At 34.0% G+C, this 14261-nt stretch overlaps 1 protein-coding gene across 4 annotated transcripts in view; it reads left to right on the forward strand.

Annotated features, from left to right (window-relative positions):
* Window positions 1-14261, forward strand: part of PHIP (pleckstrin homology domain interacting protein) — a 126689-nt gene that overhangs the window by 85118 nt on the left and 27310 nt on the right. For all 4 annotated transcript variants that reach the window (XM_057528079.1, XM_057528081.1, XM_057528078.1 and 1 more), the window contains exons 22-27: window positions 1085-1161; window positions 3786-4017; window positions 8282-8401; window positions 10313-10420; window positions 10993-11117; window positions 11248-11330. In XM_057528079.1, coding sequence (XP_057384062.1) covers window positions 1085-1161; window positions 3786-4017; window positions 8282-8401; window positions 10313-10420; window positions 10993-11117; window positions 11248-11330 — 745 coding nt within the window. The remainder of the gene's footprint in view (window positions 1-1084; window positions 1162-3785; window positions 4018-8281; window positions 8402-10312; window positions 10421-10992; window positions 11118-11247; window positions 11331-14261) is intronic.

Here is a 14261-nt window from a genome sequence, read left to right on the forward strand (position 1 = left end):
TGCTAAATAAAATTTACTCTGGATTTTGATCTTTTCATATTTGCCTAGTTTTCAAAGCCCTGTGGAACAGTTATATAATACATTCTTCATTTTTAAGCCATCAAAACAGGAAAAATTTTCTCCCCAAGATGTAACATTTAATTAGTAAAAAAATACATTTCATTATCCTCGTGAAAAATGATCTGGATGTGCCCAGCAGTTAATAACACTGAACCATTCTTGTGTAGAGTGGGTCTGAGTTTTGAAGTAAAATGACATGAGTTCAAAATAGGCTTTGCTGCTTATTAATTGTGCTGCCTGGGGTAAATTTCTTAGCCTGTTTAAGCTTTAGTTTCTTTTATTTAAATGACTGATTTCCTATCACCAGCACTGTTTGTCTAGATCAAATGGGATGATATATACAAAGTGCTTAGAACAGTTTCTGACATATACTAAAAGCTTAATTAATGTGAGCTGGTGTTTTTATTGGAGCAAGATTTTGTGACCAAAAAAAAAAAAAAAAAAACCCAATTTTTATAAAGAAAATGGCTTCACAGGTAGTATCCTGTGTTAACCAGTGAATATTTACTAAAGAGAAATCAGAGTGTTTGGGTAGTTTCTAATCCTCTCCATTTGTATAAAATAATACCTGAGTTGGAATATCCTTTTTTTATATGATAAAGCTATTTTAATAATAAAAACATAAAAGTTCCTAAATTTAAGTTTCTCAATGCATCTATAGAAAAAGAAAACTTAAATTTTAAAAAAGGCCCAAGAAGTAAAGTTGATATCAAATATTAATTTGGTATCACCCAGTCTAGAAGATGTGTTATGAGGCTTTTTAAAAAAATGTTAATCCACCCGAGAGATTGCTCTGAATCCAGTATTAATAAGTATTTTATCTTTGGATACACTTAATATTTGGATACATTCAGTAATTTTTGTATAAAAATATGAGACCTGTGTTTTATAACTAACTTAAATCAGGTTTTAATATAAATATCCTAATATGATTCATACTATTGGATATCAGTGACATTTTCTGTCATCACAGAATGTTATTCTGTAAAGCTATACAATAAAATATGCATTAACTGCCTCTTAGGAAGGTGAAGCTGTCGCTGTCAGTGGCGGGACGTCCGGAGAGGAAGAGGGAGCGTGGCACAGTGATGGCAGTTCTAGGTAACTTAATGAATTCGTATTCTTCCAAATGTAATGTTAATTCGTTAGAAAGCTGCCTTGATTCTTAACGTTAAAATCCTTTCCATCAGAAACATATTTCAGAGTCCCTTTGGGTTTAAAGTTGATCTTTCTTCAGAGTCTTTTTGTAGTTGTCCAAAATTTAGATTTCCTTTGACATGTTTTCTCTAGTAGAAAGAAAATTTTGGATATTGTAGCTAGATCTACAAAATGATGCTTTTAACTTTTTCTTAGTTGATATTTTATCTTCTGAATGCTGTTATATTTGTAATACTGAACCACAAACTAGCTTCATTACTGGCTTTGAGAAATATTTATGCCTTAAATTATGAAAGTAATGAGATTTTTTAGAATTAACTGTCTTTTTTAATGGAATTTGTTGAATGCTAATAATATTTTCTTCCAGCAATGAGAATAAACTTTCCCTTTTTCCTGTTGTTCCCACCCCATTTGATCACGTAAGCGAGGATTCCTTCAGCTCCTTCTACTTACTGGTGATTCACATTGTTGACAGGGCTTGATGGCCTTGGCTGACCTTGCGAGGTCTTAGTAGCAAGAAAGAGGTAGAGCCTTTGGGAATGGTAATTATGTTTAGCCCCTGATACTTATTCCCTGGCAGCACTAGCTCTTAAAATTGCCAAAGAAACCAAGAGGCTGTATTTAAGAATTCTTCACCTCTTTTTATCATGGACTTTTCCTATTTCCACAGTAGTTGCTCCCAGTAATGATATGCAAGTGTTCATTGTTATGTCTGGTGGTTTTCTGTATTTGAAACAAGACAGTAGAAGGAAAACTCACTTTCTTTTGGCTCAGCAGTGGAAATAGAGTACAAGCATACATTGGTGATATCTCAGGTTTGACTTCAGACCACCACGATGAAGAGAATATTGCAGTAAAGCAAGTCACACGAATTTTTGTTTTCCCAGTGCATATAAAAGTTATGTTTACACTATACTGTAGTCTGTTAGGTGTGCAGTGGCATTACGTCTAAAAAAAATAATTAAACATTTAAAAACAGCATTAATCTAAAAATAATACTATTGGGAAAGTGGCACTGATAGACTTGTTCAGTGCAGAGTTGCCACAAACCTTCAATTTGTAAAAAAAAAAAAAAAAACAGTGTCTATGAAGCACAGTAAAAACAAGGTATGCCTGTATCTCAAACCATGAAACAACATAGAGGTTCTTGTTTTGAAAAAGCAGTGTTGGCTTCAGCAGTTGGGGAAATTGTTGTAAAGTACATAGACCTCTGGGGTTTGTAGTCCGTGCTGGCGGCAGCAGATTTTCTGTAAGAGCTGAGTGCTCCAGAGAGTAACAACAGTGAGTATTTGGCGAGTGCCATTTACAGTGACCATGGCTGGGGTTAGAGTAAATAAATGCTCCTAAGTTGAGGATAGCCAGGTAGCTATTTGCCTTGCAGATGTGTTCCCACATATCCAGAGTAGTGTCAGAAAATATTTTTTATTTAAGTTCTTCAAAATCATTTTAAGTTTTAAGATGAAGTCATGAAATCATACTAGAAAACACCTTAATTATTTGATTGTTATCTGTGATGATTATTCTTAGGGAGATAACAGGTAAATTGCCCATAGAGGACACTCGGGCCAGAGGGACAAGGTAGTAGAATAAAACTCCAGAAAAATATGCCTTCAGTGTTATCAGCAATATGTTTAGAGGAGTGAGGATATATACATCAGTAAATCTAGGCAACCTGATTATTGATTTTAACATAGTATAATTTAGATTCCATTAAGGTAATTATATTTATAAAACTATAAAATCAAGTAATGAAATATTCTCATGTACTAAAATTAAAACAGAAGATAACATAATTGGATTCTTTATTTTGCAACATCAGTTTAGTAAAACTTAGGTCTGTTGAAGGTAAACTGAAAAGAAAGCTTGAGTTTCCAGTGAGATACAGCCAATGGCAAACACGATTGGTAGTGATACATAAAATATTAGGCCTGTATTTTTCTGAATCTTACTTTGCTTTGAAGCATAAGATACACCTAGGGTGTACACTGGAGATGCCATGCAAAGTTGGCAGGCACAGTCTTCCCGCTGGGTGGGAGGACTTCTGGCCCTGCCAATTCGGTATCTAGCTACCGTGAAGGCACCAGGGCTGTATCATGGGCGTTCCCGTGTCAAGGGGCCCACCTGCCCTCAAAAAGGAATCCCTATGCTTCTTCCTCAGTGTCAGTACCTCCTGTGCTACCTAGGGCTATCTTTCTGCCGTTGCTAGAGCTGAGGCAAGTGGCGCTGTGCTCCTCATTTTTGTATACTCCACAATATTTTGAACACATGCAGCACTCAGAAATCTGTATGTTTGCTAAAATCATAGAAGGTACTTAAATTCATTGTTTAACTAGCACTACGACCTTATTTATCTTAAAAATTTTTGGAGATACTTAAGTAAATTAAGCCTACAGACGTTTAAGAAACTATTGAGAAGATGAGTTGAAAGTTAGGAAATACTTTTAGTTCATTTAGTATGTACTGTTCTGTCATTACTTTTTATTATGATCTTTCTTTACGTTTTCATACAACAAAGTCTGAAAGTGTATCTTGTCTGTGTATTTTTTAAATCTCCTCTTTCCTTCTAGTGACTACTCCAGTGATTATTCTGACTGGACAGCAGATGCAGGAATTAATCTGCAGCCACCAAAGAAAATTCCTAAGCATAAAACCAAGAAAGCAGAAAGCAGTTCAGATGAAGAAGAAGAATCTGAAAAACAGAAGCAGAAACAGATTAAAAAGGAAAGAAAGAAAGTAAATGAAGAAAAAGATGGACCAGTATCACCAAAGAAAAAGAAGCCCAAAGAAAGAAAACAAAAGGTTGATTTTTATATATATATATGTTTTCTATAAAAACAAAGCATGCATTTTAAAAGTGCAGCTGATGAACATAAACATTTTTCAAGTGTACCAGCAAGTAATAGAAAAAACTCAGAAGTACGCAGTAGTAAAATAAAATATGTTAAGATCTCTTTAGTTTCCTCAAGTTTTTAAATGTTTAGCATGTGAGAGTATTTACTTGTAGAATTACCATATTGTAAATATTGAGCATTTAATCGTATAACATGAGCAGATCTTTTTCTTGAGACTCCAGTGGGATTTGTTTATTTATGTAAAAAAAATAATGCTACAAAACACACAGTTTATTAGTCTTTTAATTGCCTTTCCTTTTCAACCATCCTTATTAACTGTTACTGCTGAAAATACTACTGTGGTAACAAGCCTTCATTAATTTACAGAGTATGTGAGCCATCACTAGTCCTTAGGTCACTGGTTTAATTACTGGTTTGATTACTACGTCTTTAGTCTGTGGATACTTTGAGACAGATCAGAGAAAGCAAGAGATGAATGTTATGTGAATAAGATCTGTTAGCTGTTACGGAGTTGGAATACTTCAAAAACAAGAACTGTTTAAATTTTGCTCTAAAGTAAATGAAATACAAGGGACACGTTTTGTATTCCCCAGAAGACTGTAAGTTCGAGGCACATTTGGTTAAACAAATGGAAGATTTTTTTTAAAACCTCTGCCATTTTTAGAATTAAATAGAAGTTGTTACCTGTAGAATTAAATACTAGGGAGACGGTAGGGTCTTTATCTTTAGAGAGCTTTGAAAAATTTTAAGACTACTTCTGTCTTAAGTGTTTATTTTATCTGCATCCATTGAGCGCTTGTTTGTTTCAGCTTTATAATTATGGGTTACTTTAATCTGCATTCCTCAGCCTACTATCCTTTTTGTCACCTCCTTTGCCTTTGTCTAGGGGATATTTACCAAAGAGAGTACCACACATTAGCCACAGTATTTCTCTTCTTCCTTGTCAGTGATGATAAATGTAGGCTGACCCATTATTTTACATAGTAGACAGATAAAACCGATTTAGCCATGTATCTGGCTAATGAGGTAAACTTTTTTTTCATCTCAAGACAGTTTTGATGAACTTTTGAGGTTTGCATTGTTACCTCACATAATTCTTTTGTCTCAGGAGTGCAGTTTACTTCACCTGGTCCCCTTTTATTTGATGATTATCCATAAACTAATACCTCAGGCTCCTTCACACATGCTACATTTGGATCCACTGTTACTGTTTGGCGTATTTTCATTTCACTCTTTTGCTTAAAGTATTACCCCAGGGTCTGTCTGCCACTAAATTTATGTGGGACAGATTTTAAATAGCATAAAGTTAGGATGTTACAGGCTACTCCCTGTAATTCGGATTTTGTTCACATGGTTTGTTGTTAGCCTATCAGTGAATCTAACAGTAGATAGAATTGTTCTTATTCCTTAGTCGTCCTATCTCAAGTAAACACAATATTTCCCTTCTTATGCATAGAGCTGTAGAGCTGAAAAGTAACTGAGACATCATTAATTAGTTGATATTTATTGCGTCTATGAAAAAAATGAAAATATTTTCCATATGATTGTTTGAATTAAGCAAAAAAACAGAAAAAAAAAACCCAGTTAGGCAAATATAGAAAATGCTTATTAAAAAATAGAATTCTCGAGAGATACAGTAAAGTTATCTCAGATATTATCTGACATATATCCCTTATGCTGTTAGGAGCTCTGGAAATCAGAGCAATGAATCTTTATCTGGTGCCTGCAGTTTATAAAGCAATACAGTGGATAAAAAGAAGTGTAAGACGTAGTACTTGCTCCAGAAACAATGTGTGACTAACAAGTTGTTTGAATCCCCCCCCAAAAAAATAGAATAAATATCACATGATAAAATATGTTTGATTGGCAAAGTAATTTTATAGATAATAACTCAGAAACCAAATGGGGCCATCTTATCTTAGAGTTTCACATAAGCTTTCCAGAAGAAATAAAATTTTAGGTGGACCTAGAAGAATATCCATGGATAGAAAGGAAATAAATCAGTTACCTGTATCTCCAAAATTAAAGAAATCGCAATGCACGAGGCTGGAAATTTATAGACATGTCAATGCATTTTATCCCCTAAGTGGTTGTAAGTACTAACTGACAGAAATCTACTTTAACCAAAACTTCTAGGTTCCCCAAGAATTGTTGAGGAATTGTCATAATGTTTATCATAATGATTCTTGTCTATGCCACAGTCTTACAGTTATAAATATGATTACTTCTCGTGTAAGAGTTGTTAGCTATCCTAATCGACATTCTGGGAAGAAATGCTTGCCTTAGCATATTAATAGTTCATATTGAGGCTGGAATAAGTAGTTTTTAGACTTTTCCTACCTTTCTTTCTTTTTATTAAGTCAAAGGAAACCTTTTTCAGACACTTTAACTGAACACCTCACCATATGTAAGACGGATACGATCTGTGGATCTCACTCTGTGATGTGCTCAGTGCATAACAGTACTGGCTACTCAGTAGCTATTTGTGGATAAAATAACTGTTCACATGTCATGTGGTTTTACATCTCAAATCTAACACATAACAAAATTTATTTTCTAAGCTTTCCCCTCTAACGTGCTGCACTTCAGCCTTCCTCATCTCAGCAGTGACAACTCCAGTTGTTTGCACCAAAACCCTGTAATTCTTCTTTTTCTCTCATTCCACATTCAGTCCATCAGGGAATTATTATCATGGCTCTGTCTTCTAAATACATTCAGCACTTGACTGTTTTCACCACTTTTGCTATCATGCTAGTGTGAGCTACCGTGAACTCTCACTTGTATTACTGCAGTAGCCTTCCATCTCTCTTCCTGCTTCTACCCTCGTCCCCCTAGGCTCTGTTTTCTAAAGCAGGGATCAACAAACTTTCTGTAGAGGGCCAGCTACTCCACCATTGTAGCCTAAAAGCAGCCCTAGACAATACATAAATGAATGGGTATGGCTTTGTTCCAATAAAATTTGATTTATAAAAGAAGATAGTGGGCTGGACTTGGACCATGGGCCGTAATTTGCAGATGCCTGCTCTGATGCATCCAGAGTGATCCTTTTAAAATATGTCAGATCCTATCACTCTTCTGCCTAAAATTCTCCAATGGATCCATCTCACGTATAGTAAATGCCAAAGTCCTTTACCCCTCCCTTACTCTCCAGAGAGAGTTCTCCTGATGTGCTTAACTGAGAAATACAAATAAAGGTGGTTAATAGGAAGAAGAGTTAATAGGAAAATGAGTATTAAGTAGCAACTATAGCATACCTGCTGCAGGTAGTGTTCTCGACACCCATTATGACCTTTTTTCTTTTCATGAGCTTTCATTAACTCACAGTGATAATTACCTTATAACCACCTTTTTTTTTTTTTTAACGCAAGAGAATAAAATTTAGAAATCTTAGTTTACAAACACTGAACCAAAACATTTTTAATCAACTGCATGAAGTTTCTATGTCTCTACTTACATATGTTAGGTTTCAGCTCTTAGAAAGTCCATTTTTCCAAAGTCTAAGGTACCAATATCCAGACTATGATGGCCACCTGTAGGTGACCAGAAAATTTTAGCTTTTTCTCAAAGGCCTATTCACAAAAGTAAGAGACCTGGCTTGACAGCATTCTGTTTGGAAAAAAAAAAAAAAAAAATCTGAAAAAAAATTTTTTTTAGAAGCTTGTGTGTGAAATGGCTACTTTAAAAGGAGTTAAAGGAATATTCTTGGGCTATGTGGAAGTATAATGCCCAGCCCATGGAAACAGTTAGCCTTCTGTATCTTGGCACTGCTCAGCCCATATGAGAATATCTTACTTAGTTCTTACTAACACGCTTATGACTAGGATTTTTTAAAATAAAATCTCGAATATGCTTTGGTCTGTTACATGGAGTGTTTATGAAACTGATAGAATTTTGAGAGGAAAGAAAGGAGACAGAGCTTATACTTCAGTGTTTATGGGAATATCTTGTCACCTAGTTTTGTTTTGAATATTGTCTGTAGAGCTTTGGTTTATCTAGTTCTTTTTTTATGGAGTGATTTGGAGAAATCGAATATAACTATACTGCCACTGCTGCCATCTTCCCAGAGTAAGGTTTTTAATACTTAATATACATTTTTGTACAAAGATCCCTTCCCCTTTTATTTTTTAAACTACCTTTGTAGTTATTTTAAAGGGCAGATTGATAGATGAATGCTTTCATGATAATATTACTTTATATTGTTTTACACTTAGAGATTGGCTGTGGGAGAACTAACGGAAAATGGTTTGACGTTAGAAGAATGGTTACCTTCAACGTGGATTACAGATACTCTCCCCCGAAGATGTCCATTTGTGCCACAAATGGGTGATGAGGTATTTTTTAACTTTTAGAAAATATCCTTTGTTTCATTCAAGTAACTAAATACTTTTTATAGCTCTTGAAACAGAACTCTAGAAAATTGCAGCAGTTTTATAAAGTATTTCATTTTACATATTTGTAGCTGTATGTGGAAAAAGGAAAATTAGGAGGAAAGCTTTACTGATAATCTTTTTTGAGGCTACTGTAAAAATTGCAATAACAAATTAAATATTGTAAGAGAATAGAGGTTTCGTTGACATTTTAAAAACTAATACGTATTTTTTAATAAGAAGATTTTATGGGGCTTCCCTGGTGGCGCAGTGGTTGAGAATCTGCCTGCTAATGCAGGGGACACGGGTTCGAGCCCTGGTCTGGGAAGATCCCACATGCCACGGAGCAGCTGGGCCCGTGAGCCACAGCTACTGAGCCTGCGCGTCTGGAGCCTGTGCCCCGCAACGGGAGGGGCCGCGATAGTGAAAGGCCCGCGCACCACGATGAAGAGCGGTCCCCGCACCGCGATGAAGAGTGGCCCCCACTTGCCGTAACCAGAGAAAGCCCTCGCACGAACTGAAGACCCAACACAGCCAAAAATAAATAAATAAATAAATAAAGTAGCTATAAAATTAAAAAAAAAAAAAAAAAAATTAACGTTTCTCAAATCATGTTCCAGTAAATAGGGATGCTCCTTGAATTTCCAAGTGTACCGTCAAACACTGGGGAAAAACTACTCAGCTCAATTTTCCATAAAACAAAAAAAAAAAAAAAAAAAGAAGATTTTATGGCCAGTTTTCTTTTTCCTAAGTTATATTTATATGGTAAAGGAAAAACAAAATTCAGCATTTTATTTCATAAAAGTATTTTGTTTAAATAACTATAATGTTCATAATATGTTTCTTAGATCTTAAAAAAAATCTATTCGAATATCATTTCATTTTTAAGAAAATATGGTTGGCCATCGTTTTGGACTATGTTCTTGTGAATTTGAAATGAAAATGTAAGATATTAGACCAAACTTTTCCACTCAGGAGTTCATGTCTCCTTGTTTTATGCATAAATGTTAAGAGGCAGGGTTATCTGGTGTTCAGTAGATTCATAGTAGTAAGTTGGGAATTAAAATAGAGGCTTCTTTAGCAGAGCACACTAACAGTAGAAAGTGACAGGTGGCAGTTGACAGCTTTAAAAAAAAAGGAAAACAAAAACTTTTTAATACAAGAGTAAGTAACTCTAAAGTTCCAGGCAGCTGGAGCAATAATGATATTAATGAATAGAATGAATGTGTGTAAGCTAATGGGTATCCCAAAATATTGCTAAGAACTTAATAGCATTTTTTGAAATTCCAGCAGCATTTTTTAACAAGCTCAACTATTTATCGTGGGAAGCGTCGTGGGAAGAACACTTGGGCTCAGACTGCTGTATTCACGTACCAGTTCTCCAGGGTGGTAGTCAGGAGTCACTTAAATTTGACCTCCATAAATGAGGATAAATATATGCCTTGCTCTCTTTATAATGATAAAATATATGTGAAAATATATATGAAAATATATTTTTCATTTTAAAGTTTCCTGCATTTGTACAAACTGCTTGCTATAAAAGTAGGTGAATAATCAACTAAACATGACCCCTAGTTACAACTTAATTATACAACATAAATTAACTTATTTTGAATCCAAAAATAAAATGGTGAAACCAAAAAGCCAAAAAATAACTGCTTATCCTGACCTCTTAATGTTATTTAGAACACTATGGTTATGATTAAGTGACAGTAGGACAGCTTGAGGAAAAGAAGGGAAAAGAAATCAAAATATTAGAATTTCTTTTAGTTTAAAGGACATTAAATTCTCTCTGCAGTTTCAGCTGATACCGTGCATCTTGCGTCAAAGGAAACACATTCAAGTTTTAAAATTGTGACTTTATTTACTTTTTAGGTTTATTATTTCCGACAAGGACATGAAGCATATGTTGAAATGGCCCGGAAAAATAAAATTTATAGTATCAATCCCAAAAAACAGCCATGGCATAAAATGGAACTACGGGTATGGTGTTTATAATTTAATAGTCCAAAAAGATGCGATTATAGAGGAAATTGTATTGAGTGTTACTATTTTCACTATAAGAACTGTATCATGAAGATACCTTTTCTAATTGAAACAATCTGGGAAGTAGAAGGTGTTTAATTTCTAAAGAAACATAAGATTGAATTTATATATTCCAATAGTTTATAAGTTGGGAATAAAATGTAATTATGGTGAGAACTGGACAACATTAACATCTAAGGCAAACTTCATCTTTGTAAATTTGCAAGTATTTCTAGGTTTATCAGCAGTAGTTTAAAATTATTTCCAGGTCCTTGGAACTGTGTTAGAAAATTCTTATTTCGCTAAAGTTTTCCTTTTTCTTTTTTTTTTCTTTCTTTTGTTTTCTCTTTTTTAAATTGAGATATAACTTGCATACTGTAAAGTACACCGATAAGTACACAGCTCAATGGATTTTTACATATACATACAGAGTAATCACCTAGATCAATATTAAAATGGATAATTTTTTTTATCATGTTTTAGCAGTTTATTTTGTGAAGATGGTTTCTTATTTTCTGTATTTTCCTCAGGAACAAGAACTGATGAAAATAGTCGGCATAAAGTATGAAGTGGGATTGCCTACCCTTTGCTGCCTTAAACTTGCTTTTCTGGATCCTGATACTGGTAAACTGACCGGTGGATCATTTACCATGAAGTAAGGACTGTTGAAAGAGGCAGTAGTTTCTTAGTATTGTAGATTATTTTTCAAGATCCAGATAAATTTGAACACCTTTTAGATATTTGTAAGTATATGACCTAATCAGTTTGTTTCTGTTTGTACTTAGGTACCATGATATGCCTGATGTTATAGATTTCCTAGTCTTGAGACAACAATTTGACGATGCAAAATATAGGCGGTGGAATATAGGTGGGTAATTTATTTAGAAGCCGTAATGTTTGCTTTATCTAATAAGTGACTTACTATTTTTCATAATTTAGGTAAAGATAATCAGAAATCTTGCCATTTGCAGGAATGTTAATAAGAAAATAAGATATTGTGTCAGGAATTTATTTATTTATTTCTAAGAATGAAAATACTTTTAATCTAGGTGATGCTGAAATTCCAAACATTTTCTCTCTTATATTTCTTAACTATGTATAAGATTGTTTATAGCTATTCCTTCTGCTGTTTTATGTGCTGAATTAACTTTTTATCCAAAGGAATTAATGACAGAATTCAAACTTGAAGCAAAAGAAGTCTTCCAGTTCAAAATGTTTAATAATTTGGACTGGGACTAAAACTGAACTGACATTTTTCTTTTATTGGTTAACTCTGTTAAAATTAAAGCTAATACTGTAATCAAGACTCAAAAAAAACTTCTAAAATCCTTAAAAGTCTCCAGGCGTTTAAGGTGCATTAATTTATGTACAGATAGATGTGCTATTTTCTAGAGTATTCCTTTTAAAAAATTTCAGACAGGGCCACTCTGTCATCTTGGAGTAGACTCTGGTGCCTATATGGCTTATTTGGTTTGAAAAAGCACATCAGTTGACGTGGCATTTCATCCCTCTTCCAGTGCCATTGGAAGGCCTTTGTGTGGTGATTTGTTGTCTCTTGTTTGGTCTTGGTAAATGTAGAAATTTACATGTGTGCTGTAAAAAGAAAAATTATGGAAATGCAAGTCATTAAAATAAGGGGCATGCAAGTTACAGAAAAAAATTTACACCCATGTGCCATTTCTCGGGAAGCTTTGAAAGATGTGTTCCATCAAATAAGGGAGTAAAGAAAAAGACACGGAATCTCTGCAGGAGACAGGAAATTCAGAACAGGAAAGCACCGAAAGGAATTCCCAAATAACAGTCAACAGAAGTCTCAGGATAGCATCTGTTTAGCAAGTCTGTAAAACAAACAGTCCCGAAAACATTGTCCTCTAAGAGTGAAATCATCAGGAAAAAAAAGTGAAACTGATAAATTGTATAACATGTTTGACTTTGTGGGAAATTATGTATTGAAGAGTGTTTTATAGTTTGAGCTATTAGAGAATGTGGGAAGACATAATCATAAATTCAGAGAAAACCAACCATAAGAAAATGAAGCAATTATACAAAATTATATAGGAAAGGAATTATGTGCTATTTGGCTCATTAGCAAACAATATTTATACAGTGTAGTCATGACAAAGTAAAACTGAATATGGATTAAATAAAATGCACATACCCTTTATATACAGTTATATGGAGAGAGACCAATACTTAATGTCTAAAATTGATGAGTGAAGAAATAGCTATATACTCATTATTTAGAAAACCGTAAGTAAATTCAAGAAGAAAGAGTTAAAAGTTCTTCTTGGTTTTAGATGTAAGCCTTTGGTACATATGATGTTTTAAATTATTTACATGTGTTAGTTGATAAGATCAATTTCATCTCTTATTTTTGAGGACACGCATCCGCCAATAAATTGGCGGAACAAATATTAGCAGTCAGAGTCCAGGAGAACATTCTAGAAATGCACTGACAACCTAAGCAAAGGAATACGGCACGCATTGGACAGATCAGAGAGAGATTTCAAATGGATGTACATCAGAATGTTCTCATTTGGATCTTATCATTTTTCTCCCCTAAATTTATAGATTACTATTTCTTCTAAAGTTAATACTAGCTAGTCTTCTATTTCTGAAGATATTTGCATGTATCTACCAACTGCCATTTAAAATTACATCAATAATAATTACTTCAGCCTGTCCTCAGGTATGTTTAAGGCTTGCTCTGGTAGACTGTATTCCTTGCTTAACTTTATTGTCATTAGCCTGCAGTATCATTCATTGTGGTCAGGCACACATTATCCATTTCTTCCTCTTTAGCGTAATGTCGTCAGTCTAGGTACAATAGGATTGTAAGAAATAGCTTTATGAAACTCATTATGTTTACTGTAAGGTGTCGGAGGTGTCAGTAGTGCTGTTTATTAAATTATATATTAGCTTCTCACTAAGGGTAGTGTCACTAATATGCATCTGAGGAGCAATCAGAGACTCTTAGTCTAGTAATACATCATGTTTCCCTCTTAACATTGGCTGTTAGAATGCTTGAATTTGAATCTAAATTTGATCCCAGTGCATACCCACTCAGAGTATATATATACACATATATATAACTCAACAACATGCAGTTGTGTTCTGTTAATTCAGCCTGACTCCAGCTTTCTTTTTTGTCATTAAATTTCTTTTCTTTTTTAAATTCATTTTATGCTATATATAGTTGGCCCTCCGTATCCATGGGTTCTGCCTCCACAGATTCAACCAATCTTGGATCAAAACTATTACAAAGATTAGTTGTTTTTGTTTCTTTTTTATTTGTTTCTATAGGAAAGGGAAAGTGAGTGTATAGATGAGTGTTAGTAACTTAAGGGTGATCTGAGTCAAAGGAAAGCAGGTTGGATTGTTCTTGTTTGGTTTGTTTTTAGCCTGGACTCTTAATTGTTGGTTAGAGAAACTTCCCTACAGAAAGTAAGAAATTAAAGATAGACTATAAATATTTGTTGGGAAGGAATTATCTGTGTTTTTATTTGAATGAAAAATTTGTGCATAGTCCTAATGATGTGCTAGATTGGTAAAAATGTTTAAGATAAGAGTGAATTTCTCCTTACCGTAATAAAATGTAAAAAAATGTTGCTGAAAGTCGGTCACACTTCAGGTGTGCTTATTAAATAACTTTTTCCCCCAGTATTGCTGATTTTATTTATTTACTTATTTATTTTGGAGTGTGTAGGTCATTTTTCATAGGTCTTTTAAAATCATACAGGCAGTTTAAGTGTCTTAAAGGAAAGAGGAGTAACAACAGCAGCGTTTCATTTCAGAGTAA

The sequence above is a fragment of the Balaenoptera acutorostrata genome, chromosome 14, assembly GCF_949987535.1.
Source record: "Balaenoptera acutorostrata chromosome 14, mBalAcu1.1, whole genome shotgun sequence".
Lineage (NCBI taxonomy): Eukaryota > Metazoa > Chordata > Mammalia > Artiodactyla > Balaenopteridae > Balaenoptera > Balaenoptera acutorostrata.